Consider the following 17240-nt stretch of genomic DNA (forward strand, 5'->3'; position numbering starts at 1 on the left):
GGCGGAACCGCGCGGCCTATACCTGCGCGTTAAGAGGCGGCGGTGGAGGCTCGGAGGCAGCGACGCGGACCTCCGACATGAAGTCGAGGGCGGTGGGCCCCGGGCGGCTGCTGCTGCTGCTGCTGCTGGTGCTCCGAGCGGCGTACGTGCGCGGGGCCCAGCGTCCGCGCCGCTACACCCCGGACTGGCGGAGTCTGGACGCCCGGCCGCTCCCGGACTGGTTCGACAAGGCCAAGTTCGGGGTGTTCGTTCACTGGGGCGTGTTCTCGGTGCCGGCCTGGGGCAGCGAGTGGTTCTGGTGGCACTGGAAGGGCGAGGGGCTGCCGCAGTACGAGCAGTTCATGAGCGACAACTACCCGCCCGGCTTCAGCTACGCCGACTTCGGGCCGCAGTTCACGGCGCGCTTCTTCCACCCGGAAGCCTGGACCGACCTTTTCCAGGCGGCCGGGGCCAAGTGAGTGTCGCCGCGGGGACCGGCGGAGCCCCCTTCCCGGCTCGGCCTGACGTTAGGCAGGTGGGGACCGAGTGGGGGCGGAGTGGGGGAGACGAGCCGGCTCGCCCGGGGTCGCTCAGCTGCCGGTCTGACTTCGGGTGCCCGCGGGTCCTGTGATTTGCCTCCCGAAGGATGCAGACCTGAATGTGGCACGACTGATCGATCACGCGAAGGAGGCGCGTCTGCTTGAGGGTTAGAAAACAGTAAAGGTTTTCGGGGAGGTGGTGGGCTGGAAAGCCCTCGGTGTCTACGCCTGTATATCGAGACGGTCGAGCTGTGTGATACCTAATGTCCCTTCCAGGTCATCAAGACAATCAGGATTCCAGAATTTTCATCCACTGGTCTGGCGTTTTGTCACCTCCCTGCAGCCTCCTTCCATGGTGATACAAAGGGGTTGTATTAGTTCCTTTCAGCTCTAACGTCTCCCAGAGGAAAAGGGAGGGAAAGAAAGTGCGCAGTATATTTGGACAACGGGACCGATTCTCACTCACCTGCTCTTCTCAATGCCTTGCACACAGAGAGTGCCCAAGAGATGTTTGAACTATTTTGAGAGCTGTCTAAGCTTGCGTGCGGAGGATTCAGAGAAGAAAGTGTGGCGTGGCGTGCTGAAGTGGGGAAGGGAGAGGCTGTTGAAGGCTGGGGCCAATCCGGAAGGACTAATCCTCGAGGGCAGTATGTTGTCAGATGTGAAGTCGGAGAATGGTTGCCCCCAGCTTCTAGAAGAGTTAGCTTGGCGGCCAGGAGGGAAGCGGGTTGGAGGAGGGTAAGAACGGAGGCAGGGAGGTTTTCCAGCTCCTGGCTTAGAGCGGTCTTCCACCCTTACCTTATCTCCTCAGTCACCTCCTGGGTTTTAGTTTCCCTTGGACAAGTTTTCTTGTACTAAAGAAAATTTACAGCTGATGTTTAGTGTTTGCCGATAAATGAATGGGAATATAAGACTCAAATAAACACAGGTGGTGGTCACTGTCTAATAGGAGCCTTAGAGATCCCTAATTTACAAATTAAAAAAAAAATTGAAATCTGGGAGACCTTTGTCCAGGCCCCTTATTTTGTGGCCCAGGTGACAAGCCCAGGTAGAGGAAGGGAACTAATGTCCTATGTCCAAATCTCATGACTCCAAGGCAAAGGTTCCTTTCACCATACCAGGGGTTTGCAAACTGGCCAGAGAGATAGGTCCTCTGCCTGTTTCTGTAAATTCCATGAGATGAGGACGATTTTTACATTTTAAAAAGGGTTAAAAAGAAAAAGAATATGCCACAGAGAGGAATGGAGCCCACAAAGGCTGAAATACTAACAGGCCCTTAAAGCTTTGGAGCTCCCCACACCAGCCAGTGATTAAATTATCATGTGCAGGCATCATGGGGTTTTCTGCCATATGAGCAAATGAAATGTTGAGTGTTATTTCAACACTGCACTTTTCTCTCCAGCTCTTTTGGTCTTTTGTCACCTCTGTAAATGAGAGGCAGTTCATATGACCTTTTGTTTTACTTTTCTATCCTCTGCTATTTCCAGAACGAGAGAGCTAAGGTGCACTTCTTTTCCCTTACTCCTTCCTTCCCTCTGGGCCTCCTCCTTGGCTGGGGACTAAGGACTCTGGCTTCCTTAAGTTTGCTTCCATTCCTGGAACAGTACCCACGGGGCGATGTGACTGTAGCGACTCCTTGGGTATCACCAACACAGTCACGCATGCAAGGACATTTCCTGTGGTCAAGTTCTCCCAACCTTTTATAAAACCTCAGGCATGCTGGGTAAGCTCATGCTTCTGGCCCACCACCTGCTTCCTTTGCTCATGTAGTTCTGCTGTCCACAGGTATGTAGTCCTAACGACAAAGCACCACGAAGGCTTCACAAACTGGCCAAGCCCTGTATCTTGGAACTGGAACTCTAAGGATGTGGGTCCCCATCGTGATTTGGTGGGTGAGTTGGGAAAAGCCCTCCGGAAGAGGTAAGTATCTACAGATGGTTACTCTTGTCATCTCTTTTGATCTATCATTCCTCTGTGCTCTCGTGTGTTTTCTAAGTTTGCATGTAGTGAGTAAACCTGAAGGTTTCTGGCCTTTGCATTAGCAGTGTTTGATGCTCGGCACTTTTCATGTGACCGAAGGTGGTATCATCAGAGAAGTTCATGGCCCTGTTTAGGTGAGGGATACCCAGTGTAGACCACAGTGCCTCATATGCATTCTGTGAAGGATTCTTTCTGGAAGGCCTTCCAACCCAAGGCCTTTTCCAGTGTCTGATGAAGGACTGGCTCTGTCATCTTTGTGTCCCCCTCAGCTGTCAACATGCAGCTCTGTGGGTATTCAGAGAAAGTTTGGATGAATCCTAGGTCAAGAGGGAACTGACAAAGGTGGCAGTTAAGGGAGCCAGAAAGTGAGGTAAGGAGCAGCTTGGTTGATTCTAATTGATGCTCCCTAATGTTTGCCACTTAATAAGAAGTAACTTCCCAAGATCAAATAGCTTGGAAGTGGCAAAGGTGGGATTTGAACCAGTTATTCTGGTTTGGGACCTTACAGCTCTGGGTATGATTACCTATAGAGAGGAAAAGTGGTATTTGTACTTTACCCCATCTCAGCTTTATTGTGATTTGGTAAACTTGATGCCTTACTTAAGGAGTAGGCCAGCTACCTGTTTGTATAAATAAAGTTTGATTGGAACACAGTTACACCCACTTATTTGTGTGTTGTGTCTGTGGCTGCTTTCAAGTTACAATTTCAGAGTTGGAATAGAGACCGCAAGGCTTGCAAAGACTAAAATGCTATGTGGCCCATAAAGAAAGCATCTGCTGACTCTGGTCACCTGGTCAATATTCAGTTTCCCAGTGCTGTGCACAAAGTCCTGCAAAGCAAAAACAGTCCTGCTATAAAAGTCAGATGTTGATTAGACTGGACTTTATGATCCTTGATTTTTACCTTCTTTGTATCTATTTAGTCCCCGAGTCTTATGATGAAATATCTAACTCTAATTCTTTCTGTCTTATCTGTGCTGTTGCAATGTTATCCTTACTTCTCACTGCAGGGTGGCGTGTCTGTGACACTCACCATTCATAACTCCAAACAAGTTTTATTGTGTACAAAAATAGGTCACTTTGACTCTTTTTCATTTTGGTTGAGAATTCTTAACATTTTAATGTTAAGAACTGTTAGTAAATCTTAAATGAAACAATAAACCCATGTTCATTAATTTCAACTATGTAGAAAATGTTACTAATGATTATTTCCGAGTGATGAGATTTGGGATGTTTTATTCTTTATACTTTTTTCTATTTTCCAGTATCTCTACAATATGTATTCTTACGACTGACAGAGAAAACAGTTTTTAAAAAGGACTGTGTATTATTACTGAGATAATGGACATAGATAAAAGATGGTTTAAATGACATTTGAGGGGCTCTTGGGTGGCTCAGTCGGTTAAGCATCTGCCTTCGGCTCAGGTCATGATCTCCGGGTCCTGGGATTGAGTCCCGCATCGGGCTCCCTGCTCGGTGGAGAGTCTGCTTCCCCCTCTGCCCTCCCCCCACTGCTTGTGCTCTCTCCCTGTCTCTCCAAATAAATAAATAAAATCTTTTTAAAAAGTGACATTTGATGTTAAGGTATTTATGTATAGAAAGTAATCCTGTGTGTGATCAAAAACCCAGTCCTTTTGTTTAAGTTAATGATAAGAGATAATTTAAGGAAATGGTTGCGATCCCACTTGCCCCTGCACACCCTTACTGGTGAGTTTCACTGAGATGTAAAAATGCTGCCACTGGTTTTTCTTAAACTACATTATTTTTTCTTTGTTTAATGGACATTTGCTGTTCTGTTTTTCTGTTTAAGGAACATACGTTACGGACTCTATCACTCACTTTTAGAATGGTTCCACCCACTCTACCTACTTGATAAGAAAAATGGCTTCAAAACACAGTATTTTGTCCGTGCAAAAACAATGCCAGAGCTATATGACCTTGTTAACAGGTAAAAAAAAAAAAAAAAAAAAAAAATATATATATATATATATATATATATATATATATATATATACACACACACACACACATGTTTTTGTCCTTATGACTTTTATCAGTGAAATCAGAGCTTCCTATAGGATACTGTTAAGTTTGGGGGAGGGGGAAAGGAAGGAATGTGGACAAAAATCTGTAAGACATCAAAATGAAAATAGTGGTTTGCATTAAGACAGAATATATTTTTTCCTCCTACTGTTCAAAACTCCCCTAATGTGGTCATATTGCTTTTGTAGATTGAAACAAACAAACCGAGGGTGGGGGTTTTAAGTTTTTAAGTCAAAACTTCAGTCCCTCCTTGCATGCTGGTTTCTTTGTCAGGACCTTGGAGAGGGGCAACAGGGCCCCAAGGACCCAACAAAAGATTTGGCATCTGGCAAGATTTGCATTTGAATCCTGGCTCTTGTTACTCACCAGCCTTAAAGAACCACCCTTCTGAGCCTCAGGGTCTCAGTCGGTAAAGTAGGGAAATAATGCCTTCGATACAGGGCTCAGAATAACATGTGAAAAGTATCTGTCACCTTGCCTGGTACAGAATAAGGGTGGTGTTATCATTTTTTTTTCTTAAAATGATCACTTTCACATTGGGATTCATCACTAGTCTTCACCATGCTTTATTTCTAATTTGCCCTTGCACCTGGGGGCTGGCTCATAGAGGATGGTGGACCTTTAAAGCTCTAGGCAGGCGCAGCCATCTCTTCCTGGATTTTCATTTTAGACCAAACCAAAACAAAATTCCTTGCATCCAGGTGACCTCCCTAGGGAAATAGTAGGTTGTAAGAGACCAGCAGAGGCTTGGAATTAGACAGAACTGGATCTGAAGTCCACTTCTTTCTCTTGCTGGCTGTGTGGCCTTGAATAAACTCCTTAATCTTTCTAGATCTCAGTTGCTTTATCTGTGAAATGGGGATAATATACACCGCAGGGTTGTTGTGACAACTAATGAGGTAATGAGTATAAAGTGCCTAGTACAGTTTCTTGTCCACAGTAAAACACAGACCATCTGCATTATACTTGCCTCTTAGACAGGTAAGCTTTTCCCTGGAGTCCACTTGCTGTCCTGATTACAGAGGACAGCATAGGATCAGGCATCGACAGATATGCATTTGAGTTCGAGCTCCTATTGCTTGTAAATTTTGTCACCTAAAACAAATTGCCCTAAAAAAAAAAAAAAATTGCCCTGCTGAGCATCCAGTTCTTGCTCTCTAAATGGGAATAATCATGCTTACCTTATAGGTATGTGTGCGTGCACACACACACACTCATGCCACATAGAGGTCAGAATGGAATATGTGAGGGGCGCCTGGGTGGCTCAGTTGGTTAAGCGACTGCCTTCGGCTCAGGTCATGATCCTGGAGTCCCTGGATCGAGTCCCGCATCGGGCTCCCTGCTCGGCAGGGAGCCTGCTTCTCCCTCTGACCCTCCCCCCTCTCATGTGCTCTCTCTCTCTCTCATTCTCTCTGTCTCAAATAAATAAATAAAATCTTTAAAAAAAAAAAAGAATGGAATATGTGAAAGGTGCAGCTGTTGCTTAGGTGGACTGTAGAGATCCCTTATAGTTGAAGCTTTGGGTAGTTGTCCAAAACAATGCATTTCCTGAAATAGTTCAAGCTCTTAAAACATTTTTTTCAATTAAAAATACAGATAATTTTTTAAATTTAAATTGTAGTTAATAAGTAATGTATTATTAGGTTCAGGGTAGAGTTTAGTGATTCATTAGCTGCATGTAACATCCAGAGCTCATCATAACACGTGCCCTCCTGAATGCCCATCACCCGGTTACCCCATCACCCCACCCACCTCCCCTCCAGCAACCCTCCGTTTGTTTCCTAGAGTTAAGAATCTCTTATGGTTTGCCTCTCTCTCTGTCTTTAACTATTTTATTTTGGCTTCCCTTCCCCTATGTTCATGTGTTTTGTTTCTTAAATTCCACCTATGAGTGAAATCATATGGTATTTGTCTTTCTCTGACTGACTGACTTCACTTAGCGTAATACATTCTAGTTCCATCCACATCTTTGCAAATGGCAGGATTTCATTGTATTCGATGGCTCAGTAATATTCCTCTCTGTGTGCCTGCACGTGTGTATGTGAGTGTATGCCACATCTTCTTTATTTTCCGTATTTTGGCAATTGTGGACATTGCTGCTAATAAACATTGGTGTGCACATACCCCTTCAAATCACTATTTTTGTATCCTTTGGATAAATACCTAGTAGTGCAATTGCTGGGTCATAGAGTAATTCTATTTTTAACTTTTTGAGGAACCTCCATACTGTTCTCCAGAGTGGCTGCCCCAGTTTGCGTTCCCACCAACAGTGCAAGAGGGTTCCCCTTTCTCCACATCCTCGCCAACATCTATTGTTTCCTAACTTGTTAATACATCTTAAAAGCAGGAAGCTTAATTCTATAGTTCTGGAGCACCACTCTTTTCATTGGAATTAGCTGGTGCAAGGAAACCAAATTGTTTATATACTGATTACAACCCTATTTTTTTCAGAAGACATCGAAAAAAGATTAGGAGGAAATGTTCCAAAATACTGTATATTAAACAGTGGTTATGTGAGCGACCTTAACAGAGTTATGGTGTTGTTTTGTCTCTTTAGTTTTCTACATTGTCTGCACCATGGTAATTATATGGTACTTTCAAAATGGGAGAAAATCTTAAAATATCTGTTACAAAACAGATCCATAAGACTTTATTGTGAATAGATTCAGATAACAAACTTTGTCCTAATCACGTGTCTTTCAGGTATGAACCTGACTTGCTTTGGTCTGATGGAGAGTGGGAATGTCCTGATACTTACTGGAACTCTACGGTGTTTCTTTCTTGGCTCTACAATGATAGCCCAGTCAAGGCATGTGATTACATGACTTCTTTCTTATTTATCTGTTATGTGAAAAGAAAGAATAAGGAGCCAAGATCTGGAGTAATAACAGTGACAACAGCAACAATAATAAATACCAGTAGTGACACGGAGGTGGTAGGGACCAGGGGACTTCGTGGATGTTAAAGGTTTCTCCTTTAATTCTTTTCCCCACCTTCCTTAGAGTATAAGCTTTCTTTTTCTCCTTTAATTCTTGATTTCGACAACAGAGGTATACAGCTTGTTAAATTTAAGTAGTAGAATAGAAGCAGTACGTAAAAGTCCCAGAGACTTAGAGAAAGTAAAATAAACTATTAAGCACGCAAACATTATAAATGAGAAAAACATCCAAAAAATTAATATACAAAACATCTACAATGAAATGATAAGAATAAGATGCAAATATTTATGACCTCATCCAATCTACACTGGTTATGCAGTTTAACTCTCAAGAAGGAATTTCATTTCTCTTACATCCACCATAGATTAGGTGAGATCACACCTGGATCCTACCTACCCGGATCAGTGTTCCCCATTTAAGTTAGATAAATAACTCTGATGTGATGTCATATTGTCCACATACCTGTCTACTCAGCCAGTCTGTGCTGGATCTCTAAGGGCAAGAACTGTTTTATTCACCTTGGATACCCCAGTACAAGAATCATAGTAGTGTTAATCATTAACATTAAGATATTCTGAGGGGCGCCTGGGTGGCTCAGTCGTTTAAGTGTCTGCCTTCGGCTCAGGTCATGATCCCAGGGTCCTGGGATCGAGTCCCGCATCGCGCTCCTTGCTCAGCGGGAAGCCTGCTTCTCCCTCTGCCTGCTGCTCCCCCTGCCTATGCTCTCTTTCAAATAAATTTTTTAAAAATCTTTAAAAAAAAAGATATTCTGCATAATGATTTCTCATAGTTCAGCAAAGATTTGAAGGAAAGAAAATATTTGCTGACTTTTCTTTACCTAGGAAAAGAAAGTCAGGGCCACGTAGTGGAAAGCATCCTGGGCTGAGTTCACATACCTGATTCACAGTCCCAGCCTCCTGAAACTCTGCCCGGGGGTGTGACCTCGGGCACGTCTTCTTCTCCCCATTTCTCCTTTAATGGAAGAAGTGGTTTACCAGATGATCTTTAAAACAGGCTCTCCCAGCTCTGACATTACATGTGGCTTGACTAGGGTTTCTCAGCCTCAACGCTATTGACATTTGGGGCTGGATAATTTGTTGTGAGGGGACTGTCTTGTTTGTCCTCTGACGTTTAACAGAATGCCTGGCCTCCACCCACTAGATGGCAGTAGCACCACCCCAACGGTGGCAACCAAAAATGTCTCTAGACTTTGCCAAAAGTCTCTTAAGCAAAATAGCCCCCAGTTGAGAACCGTTCTAGACCAGGTCTCTTCATTATATCCAAATACACAATTTACCAAACTGCATTATGTAAGGAAACGAAGTGGTTTCACCCCAGATGACCCAGTACTCTCTTCTTTTAGGATCAGGTAGTGGTAAATGACCGGTGGGGTCAGAATACTTCCTGTCACCATGGAGGATACTACAACTGTCAAGATAAATTCAAGCCAGAGATCTTGCCAGATCACAAGTGGGAAATGTGTACCTCCATAGACAAGATCTCCTGGGGCTTTCGTCGTAACATGGTGATGGGGGACATTGCAAGTGACTGTGAAATCATTTCGGTAAGAGCACCTGTGAGTTATTTGTTAACTACTGTCTCAAATTAGCCTTCTAACTAGGAGTGATGGGAGCACTCTGGATGGAAGTGCAGGTCGATAGAACCCCCTGGGGTCATTGAACATACCCATAGAAACCTGTCCTGGGGCATCTGGGTTGGTTAAGCGTCCAACTTCTGGTTTCAGCTCAGATCATGACCTTGGAGTTGTGAGATTGAGCTCCACATCAGACTCCGCGCTCAGCGTGGAGTCTGCTTGGTATTCTCTCTCCCTCTCCCTCTGCCCCTCCACCCCCCTCAAATAAATAAATAAATCTTAAAAAAAAAAGGGGGGGGTGCCTGGGTGGCTCAGATGGTTAAGCGTCTGCCTTCGGCTCAGGTCATGATCCCAGGGTGCTGGGATTGAGCCCCGCATCGGGCTCCCTGCTGAGCAGGGAGCCTGCTTCTCTCTCTGCCTCTCTCTCTCTCTCTCTCATGAATAAATAAATAAAATCTTTTAAAAAAAAAAACTGTCCTAAGGAAATAATTGTAATTACAGAATAAAGTCTTACATATAGAGATGTTCTTCCCAGAATTATTTGCAGTTGGATATGTGGGTTGTTTTAATTTCTTACAGCCATAAAGGGATATTTAAGTAGATTTGGGGATTTTCCTTAACCATTAAAATTTTTATGAATGTAATATAGGTCAATGCCTAGGGTTTGAATGAAAAACTAAGTTACAGATTATCACAACTATATAAAATATATTTCCACTGCACAGGGAAAAGACCAGAGGGAGTATCAAAAGTTGATGGTGTGCTGTCTTTGGGGGTCCTGTAACACAGTCTTTTTTCAGTTTTTTGAATGTAATTTTTCTGGGTCCACTTGAAGCGTACCCGTTTGAGATCACAGTAAACACGCACACACATGCACACACCATGCACACCACACCACTCCAGAAGCCTTGAAGAATATATCCCTTTACAGCATGTTTTTCCAAAGGGACAGCATACACATTTATGTCACCCATTTCATACAGAGTGTCCCAAATTCTGCATATCTCTTCCATGTCCCCCAAGTCTCCCTGGCACCCACTCAGAACCTCTGTCCTCGGGGCGCCTGGGTGGCTCAGTTGGTTAAGCGACTGCCTTCGGCTCAGGTCATGATCCTGGAGTCCCTGGATCGAGTCCCGCGTCGGGCTCCCTGCTCGGCGGGGAGTCTGCTTCTCCCTCTGACCCTCCCCCCTCTCATGCTCTCTGTCTCTCATTCTCTCTGTCTCAAATAAATAAATAAAATCTTTAAAAAAAAAAAAAAAAAGAACCTCTGTCCTCTGACCCCCATACTCTCCTCACGGCTCCATGTGATCACAGCCAGGTGCTTTGTTCTCAGCTTCCCCGATCACACTCTGTGCTGCCGACGCACGGCCCATTCCACTGCACGCCACCCCCGGGGAAGCACAGGCCCGTGATTACTCCATGGAATTCAAATTAATGTATTTCTCCACTTTGTAGCAGGATTTTTCAGTTTTCTCATATAAGCCCGTCCTGCTTTTATGATGACAAAAAATAGCCTTTTCAAAAGGGTAAAGGATATTCACCAAAGGAGAGAATGTGCCCTAGATTCTTTTTCTTCTCTTAATACCTGTGTGCTGTAGGCGTTATGCTGGGCTTGGCAGTCGTCACTAGGATTTCATTGTTTCTTTTCTCTCCAGGAACTGGTTCAGACCGTGAGCTTGGGAGGCAACTACCTTCTCAATATTGGACCAACTAAAGATGGACTGATTGTTCCCATCTTCCAAGAAAGACTTCTTGCTGTTGGGAAGTGGCTGAACATCAATGGGGAGGCTATCTATGCCTCTAAACCATGGAGGATACAACTGGAAAGGAACACGACGTCCGTGTGGTGAGCTTGTCCTCTGCTGCGTGCGGGAACAGGACAAGCCCCTCCCCAGCTGGCGTCTCCTCGGGTCCACAGTGTTACAAGCCAGGGTAGAAGCCATCTTGAGGAAACCCCAAAGCTGTGCTTCTCCTGTTAAATTTGTACCCCAATTTATGTATTAAGCCACCAAGATATCTTTGACTAGTGAGAGGTATGGTTGGCTTGGTGAAAGGAGGAGCTACAGAGTGTCTGTGAATATACTTGACCTGTTACCCTGCCTCCTAAAAATAGTAATAGCCAATGCTTGCACAGCACCTCCAGTGTTTAAGGCTCCAATCCAAATTCTTTCCACTCACTGAATCCCCTCAACAATCCCACCAAGTGGATACTGTATCCCCATGTTACAGGTGAGAAGGGGGACCCAGGGCAGCTCTATACCTTGCCTAGAATCACAAAGCTAACTCATGGAGAAGTCGTGATTCAAACTTGGATTTATGGATCTAGTTATTTGACCTTGGGCCTGTGTTTTTCAAGTGTGAAATGGGGTGATGATACTTAGCTTCCTGTGGTTGTTACGGAGGTGAAGTGTGTTAATTTATGTAAAGCGCCCCAAAAGAGCACCAGGTGCATGCAAAGTGTTCGGTGAAAGGCATCTGCGCGTGTGGTACCATCCCACATAGCTCTTTGCATCAGGGGAAACCCGTTCATCCTTCTGTTTGGGGTGGATTCCTATTTAGTGATTTTCACCCTCTTCTCTAAGCATGGTGAACTCTCAGAACAAATCCATCTTCACTGCACATCTTATTGGGTCCTCTGTTATTTTCCCATTGATCTAGAGTTGCAAAAAGATTTGAATAAAAAGGCAAATGGCTTCAGTGTGAAATAACTAGTGCGAGCGTTAAAAATGTTCAAAGAAAACTTATAACCCAATAGAGAGAGAAAATGGAAGCGATCCCCAGAAAGAGTCTTACAGGGCTGCTTTCTTTTTTTTTTTTTTTTAAGATTTTATTTTATTTATTTGACAGAGAGAGAGAGAGAGAGACAGCTAGAGAGGGAACACAAGCAGGGGGAGTGAGAGAGGGAGAAGCAGGCTTCCCGCCGAGCGGGGAGCCCGATGCGGGGCTCGATCCCAGGACCCCGGGATCATGACCTGAGCTGAAGGCAGACGCTTAACGACTGAGCCACCCAGGCACCCCTTTTCTTAATGTCTATTAAGGTCCCACAGACCTTAATAGGTATTGAGTTCATAGCACTGGCAGACCCAAGGTGTTGGGATCGGTAGATAATTGTAAGGGGGATATATGAGGCTATGTGTCAGGGTCCCAAGCCAGGTATTTCTGACACTGACCTTTCTTTTCTTCCCAGGTATACCTCAAAAGGAACAGCTCTTTATGCCATTTTCCTGCACTGGCCAGAAAATGGAGTCTTAAACCTTGTATCCCCTGTAACTACCTCGACTACACAGGTGAGGAGCCTCTGTCAGTCCGATCCGAGAGGTACCTTTCCTAAAGGAATTGGAGGTCTTTTCTACTTCTTCCTTCCTGCCCCAGGTCTCCCCTATATTGACAACCCCCCCCCAGACTATCTGCCCTGCCCTGGCCCAGTGTGGCTGTCTTCCATCATGTTCAAGCCATATTCTGTACTCAGTGCGACATCCCCTTTTGCTTTCTGCAGATAACAATGCTGGGGATCCAGAAAGATCTGAAGTGGTCCACAGGTCCAGAAGAAGGTCTGCTCATTTATCTGCCCCAGTTACCACTCTTTACTCTGCCAGTTGAGTTTGGTTGGACTATCAAGCTGACAGGAGTGCATTGATCATTGGAGTTCAGGCAGAACTGCCTCCTATTTGCTGCTTTGGTTTTCCTCTTATAGCACCGTCATTGTAATAAACTACTTCTCTACTCAGCGATGGCTTTTCCAACACATTTTAATCAAAGGAACTGAGTGCATTATACTGATGTCTCAATGGATCAGAGATCTGAGATCCATTGCTAGCATACCTCTCCCTGATCAGCAGGAGGCATAACCAGTTAAGCTCTGAATTCATCCTTCTATTCCTAACCTGGGAAATTATCTATCCCGGAAACTTCCCTCCATTTTCTATGTTTGAAACCTGTCTCCTTAATCAATGACTTCAGATAAGGAATGAGCCAAGTCACCCTATTGCCTATGGAAGGAGGTGAAAAGGATTTGGCAAGTTCAACCATACGCTGTGTTTTTAGCATCAGTTGTCACCAGCACCACTCGGAGAGGAAGAGAACCTGGAAGGGAAGGAAAAGGCTTGCTAGGGCTGCTAGTGATCAGCCCTTTGGAAGTTTCCAAAGCAAACTAGGGGCTCAGAAAGTCAGTCTGTTTACAGTGATCTTATGAAGAAAAGGAATGTGATTCTGCCCTGCTTTTTAAAATATCAAATAAATAAATTTTTATGTCAGATCGTTTCTACCAAAAAGCATGTTGTAGTTTTCTTCTCCCAGTTTCTTATGGACTGTTTATGAAAAGATTTGTTTCTGTTTAAAAAAAAAAAAAAAAAGGACTTGCCAAGTCTCCTTAATGCAGAACAAAGAACAAAATTCCTTTGGTTTTCTGCTTCTCACTTCTAGTACCATTCTTTTGAGTTGGCTATCAGTTCAGCCCCTTTAATTATTATAGATCTAATCAGATTTTCTATTTCCTTTTTATTTAATAGATATGTTTATACATTTTTACCCAACATTTGAGGAATATTTGTTTTTCTCAAGCACATGGAATATTTACAAATGTAAATACCAAAGGAGCATTATCATACAGACTTGTATGTCTGCAACATAATTAAAGGACCATAAAGAATAAAAACTTGGGAGGAAAAAAAACTATATGGAAATTTTAAAACACACTTCAAAATAACTCACTGATCAAAGAAGGCACCATACAAGGAATTAGAAAATACTTAGAATAATAATGAGACCACTATGTACTGAACTTTGTGAGATGGAATGAAGTCTTTAAAGAGGATCCAGGGAAGATGGCAGAGAGGAGGCACCAGGAATCTGTCTTCCGACCTAGACGACAAGTACACTGGCAGGATTTGGTGGAACTCCTATAGAAGTCCGGAGTCTACGAAGGCTCCAGCTTCCAGAGGAAGATTCGGATGATAAATTATGGTTTTGGTCAATTCACCTACCTATCCCCCAGCCCCAGGCATGTAGCAGGCAGACATGAACATGTTCTGGAGCAACTTGCACACAGCTTGTGGGAGCCAACGTGGGCAAAAAGGACCCTGTCCTCCAGATATCTGGGATTTGAGCCCTGATCTCTAATTGCTGCTTCTGATCACAGAGCTATAGACAAAGAGGTGGGCCGACTTTGTTGTACCCCTCCCCCCCCACTGCTGCAAGTTCCTCCTCTGGCTGAAGTGACTTCCAGTGGATTTAAAGGGCTGATGCCCCCCCCATCCAAATATTCCCCCTTTTGGGAGCAGACATTAAAAACTAGGACATTCAAAAACAACTGCATGGGGCGCCTGGGTGGCTCAGATGGTTAAGTGTCTGCCTTCGGCTCAGGTCATGATCTCAGGGTCGTGGGATCGAGTCCCGCATCGGGCTCCTTGCTTAGCAGGGAGCCTGCTTCTCCCTCTGCCTGCCACTCCCCCAGCTTGTACTCTCCCTCTCTCTCTCTCTGGCAAATAAATAAATAAAATCTTTTTTTTTTTTTAAGATTTTATTTATTTGTCCGAGAGAGAGAGAGAGAGAGAGCACAAGCAGAGGGAACGGCAGAGGGAGAAGCAGGCTCCCCGTGGAGCAGGGAGCCCGATGCAGGACTCGATCCCAGAACCCTGGGATCATGACCTGAGCTGAAGGCAGACGCTTAACGACTGAGCCACCCAGGCGTCCCTAAAATCTTAAAAACAAAACAACTGCGTGTATGAGGAAAATTAGAAAGTGACCACGCATGCCCAGGGGAAGGCCTAAGTTTATACCTCTGGCTCATCTGCAACACAGAGACCGCCTACAACAATCAAAATGCAAAAATCATAACAAGCCCAGCAAGCCCTGGGAAGTGGGGGGCGGGGAGGAGGGGGAATCTGATTCGCAGAGTTACCCCATTATTAGATTCCAATGTCTAGATTTCAACAAAAAAACATCACAAGGCATGCAGAAATACAGGAAAGCATGACCCATTCAAAAGAAAAAAGTAAATCAACAGAAACTGAAATAAGCCCTGAAAAAGACCTGGTGGCAGATAAACTAGATGGACCTTAAAACAGCTGCCTTAAAGATGCTCAAAAAACTAAAGGAAGCTGTGGGGGAAGTTAAGAAAATGATACATGAATGAAATGGATATGTCAATAGATGGCTAGATAACCTAAGAAGAAACCACACACATACACAGTTCTGGAGCTGAAAAGTACAACTGAAATGAGAAATTCACCAGAGGGATTCAAAGGCAGATTTGAGTAGGCAGAAGAAAGAATACTGCACTTGAGTCCCAGGAAAGAAGAAAGACAGAAGAAAAGACCATATGTTAGAGCAGAGATAAACAAAATAGAGAAAAACAACAGAAGATAAATGAAACAGTTGGTTTTTCGAAAAGATCAGCAAAATGACAAACCTGTAGCTAGAACGGACTAAGGAAAAAGAAAAGATTCAAATTATTAAAATGAAAATTGGGACATTACTACTAATTCTACAGAAATAAAAGGATTATAAGAGAACTAAAGAGCAATTGTATTCCAACAAATTGGATAACTAGATGAAGTGGGAAATTTCCTAAAAACATGAAACCGACCAAGACTAAATCACAAAGAAATAGAAAACCTGAATAGATGTATAACTAGTAAGGAGATTGAATCAGTAATTTTAAGATCTCCTGACAAAGAAAAGCCCTGGAACCAATAGCTTCTTTGGTGAATTCTACCAAACATTTAAAGAAGGACTAACTTTTCCAGAAGAGTAAAGAGGAGAGAAAACTTCCTAACTTACTCTATGAGGCCAGCATTAACGTGATGCCAAATCCAGACACACTACTAGAAGATTTATGATCACTGATGCAAAACTCTTCAACAAAACACTAGCAAACCAAAATCAGCAAATTCGAAGTATTACACACCATCACCAAGTGGGATTTATTCATGGGATGCAAGGATGGTTCAAGATACAGAAATCAATCATTGTAATAAACCACATTAACAAAACAAAGGGAAAAGAAACACGATCGTCTCAATTGAGGCAAAAAAGCATTTGACAAAATTCAACACCTTTTTGTGATAAATACACTCAAACTGGGAGTAGAGGGGCACCTGGCTGGTTCAGAGGAGCATGCAACTCTTGATCTCAGGGTCATAAGTTCCAGCCCCACATTGGGTGTAGAGATTACTTAAAAGTCTTTTTTAGGGAGGCCTGGGTGTCAGTTAAGCATCTGCTACAGCTTGGGTCACAATCCCAGGGTCCCAACATTGGGCTCCTTGCTCATTGAGTCCCACATTGGGCTCCTTGCTCATTGGGGAGCCTGCTTCTCCCTCTGCCTGCTCTGCCTGCCGCTCCTCCTGCTTGTGCTCTCTCTGACAAATAAATCTTTTTTAAAAAAATAAAAAAGATTTTATTTATTTATTTGACAGAGAGCGCATGTGAGTGCACGAGCAGGGGGAGGAACACAGGGAGAGAGAGAAGCAGACTCCCTGCTAGGCAGGGAGCCCAATGTGGGGCTCCATCCCAGGACCCCAAGATCATGACCTGAGCCAAAGGCAGACACTTAACCGACTGAGCCTCCCAGGTGCCGCTAATTCCTGTCTTCTTTAATTTCAGGAATTGTTTATAGTTTTCAGTGCACAATTCTTGAAAGTCAAAAATAAATATGTCATAATAGTCATGAAAATCATACAAAAATATATTTTTTAAAGATTTTATTTATTTGAGAGAGAGAATGAGAAAGAGAGAGCACGAGAGTGGGGAGGGTCAGAGGGAGAAGCAGACTCCCCGCCGAGCAGGGAGCCCGATGCGGGACTCGTTACCGGGACTCCAGGATCATGACCTGAGCCGAAGGCAGTCGCTTAACCAAGTGAGCCACCCAGGCGCCCAATACAAAAATATTTTTAAATAAATGTCATGCTAATAGTTTTGGGTCATGTTCAGTCCTCTAGCTGCGGGTTTGAGAATTCTGTGAGTACTGCTCTATTATGGTGGAGAAAATTTGTGATGCTGCCAAAGCATAACAGAACACTTACCAGGTCTTGTTCTTTCCCTAGCTAAAATATGAGGCCCCTGAAGGCAGGGACAGACAGTGCCCTCTCTGCCTCCCCTGAGAATGCCAGTCAGTACACCTACCATTTGGATATCCACCCACCCAGTAGCCACAGTGACTATTCACAA

At 44.1% G+C, this 17240-nt stretch overlaps 1 protein-coding gene across 2 annotated transcripts; it reads left to right on the plus strand.

Moving 5' to 3' along the window:
• Positions 1–9: 9 nt before the first annotated feature.
• FUCA1 (alpha-L-fucosidase 1) lies at positions 10–13345 on the plus strand. Of its 2 annotated transcripts, none has more exons than XM_045898453.3 (8): positions 10–454; positions 2304–2438; positions 4309–4446; positions 7245–7350; positions 8844–9044; positions 10730–10920; positions 12262–12361; positions 12571–13345. In XM_045898453.3, exons 1-8 carry the CDS (start codon positions 78–80, stop codon positions 12709–12711), a joined length of 1389 nt encoding a protein of 462 aa, XP_045754409.2. In that variant the 5' UTR covers positions 10–77; the 3' UTR covers positions 12712–13345. The 2 variants fall into 2 exon arrangements, with proteins under 2 accessions (XP_045754409.2, XP_045754410.1); XM_045898454.3 differs by lacking the exon at positions 10–454 and adding an exon at positions 598–1256.
• Positions 13346–17240: the final 3895 nt, after the last annotated feature.

Source organism: Mirounga angustirostris, unplaced genomic scaffold, assembly GCF_029215605.1.
Source record: "Mirounga angustirostris isolate CCGP_5_RB_7025 unplaced genomic scaffold, mMirAng1.0.hap1 SCAF_4, whole genome shotgun sequence".
Taxonomy (NCBI): Eukaryota; Metazoa; Chordata; class Mammalia; order Carnivora; family Phocidae; genus Mirounga; species Mirounga angustirostris.

Bases quoted from the DNA above. Each gene is read 5' to 3' on its own strand.
- FUCA1 (XM_045898453.3), top strand. From the start codon at position 78: ATGAAGTCGAGGGCGGTGGGCCCCGGGCGGCTGCTGCTGCTGCTGCTG. The intron at 10,921-12,261 runs GTGAGCTTGTCC...TTTTCTTCCCAG, and splicing joins AGGAACACGACGTCCGTGTG to GTATACCTCAAAAGGAACAG. The intron at 12,362-12,570 runs GTGAGGAGCCTC...TGCTTTCTGCAG, and splicing joins TAACTACCTCGACTACACAG to ATAACAATGCTGGGGATCCA.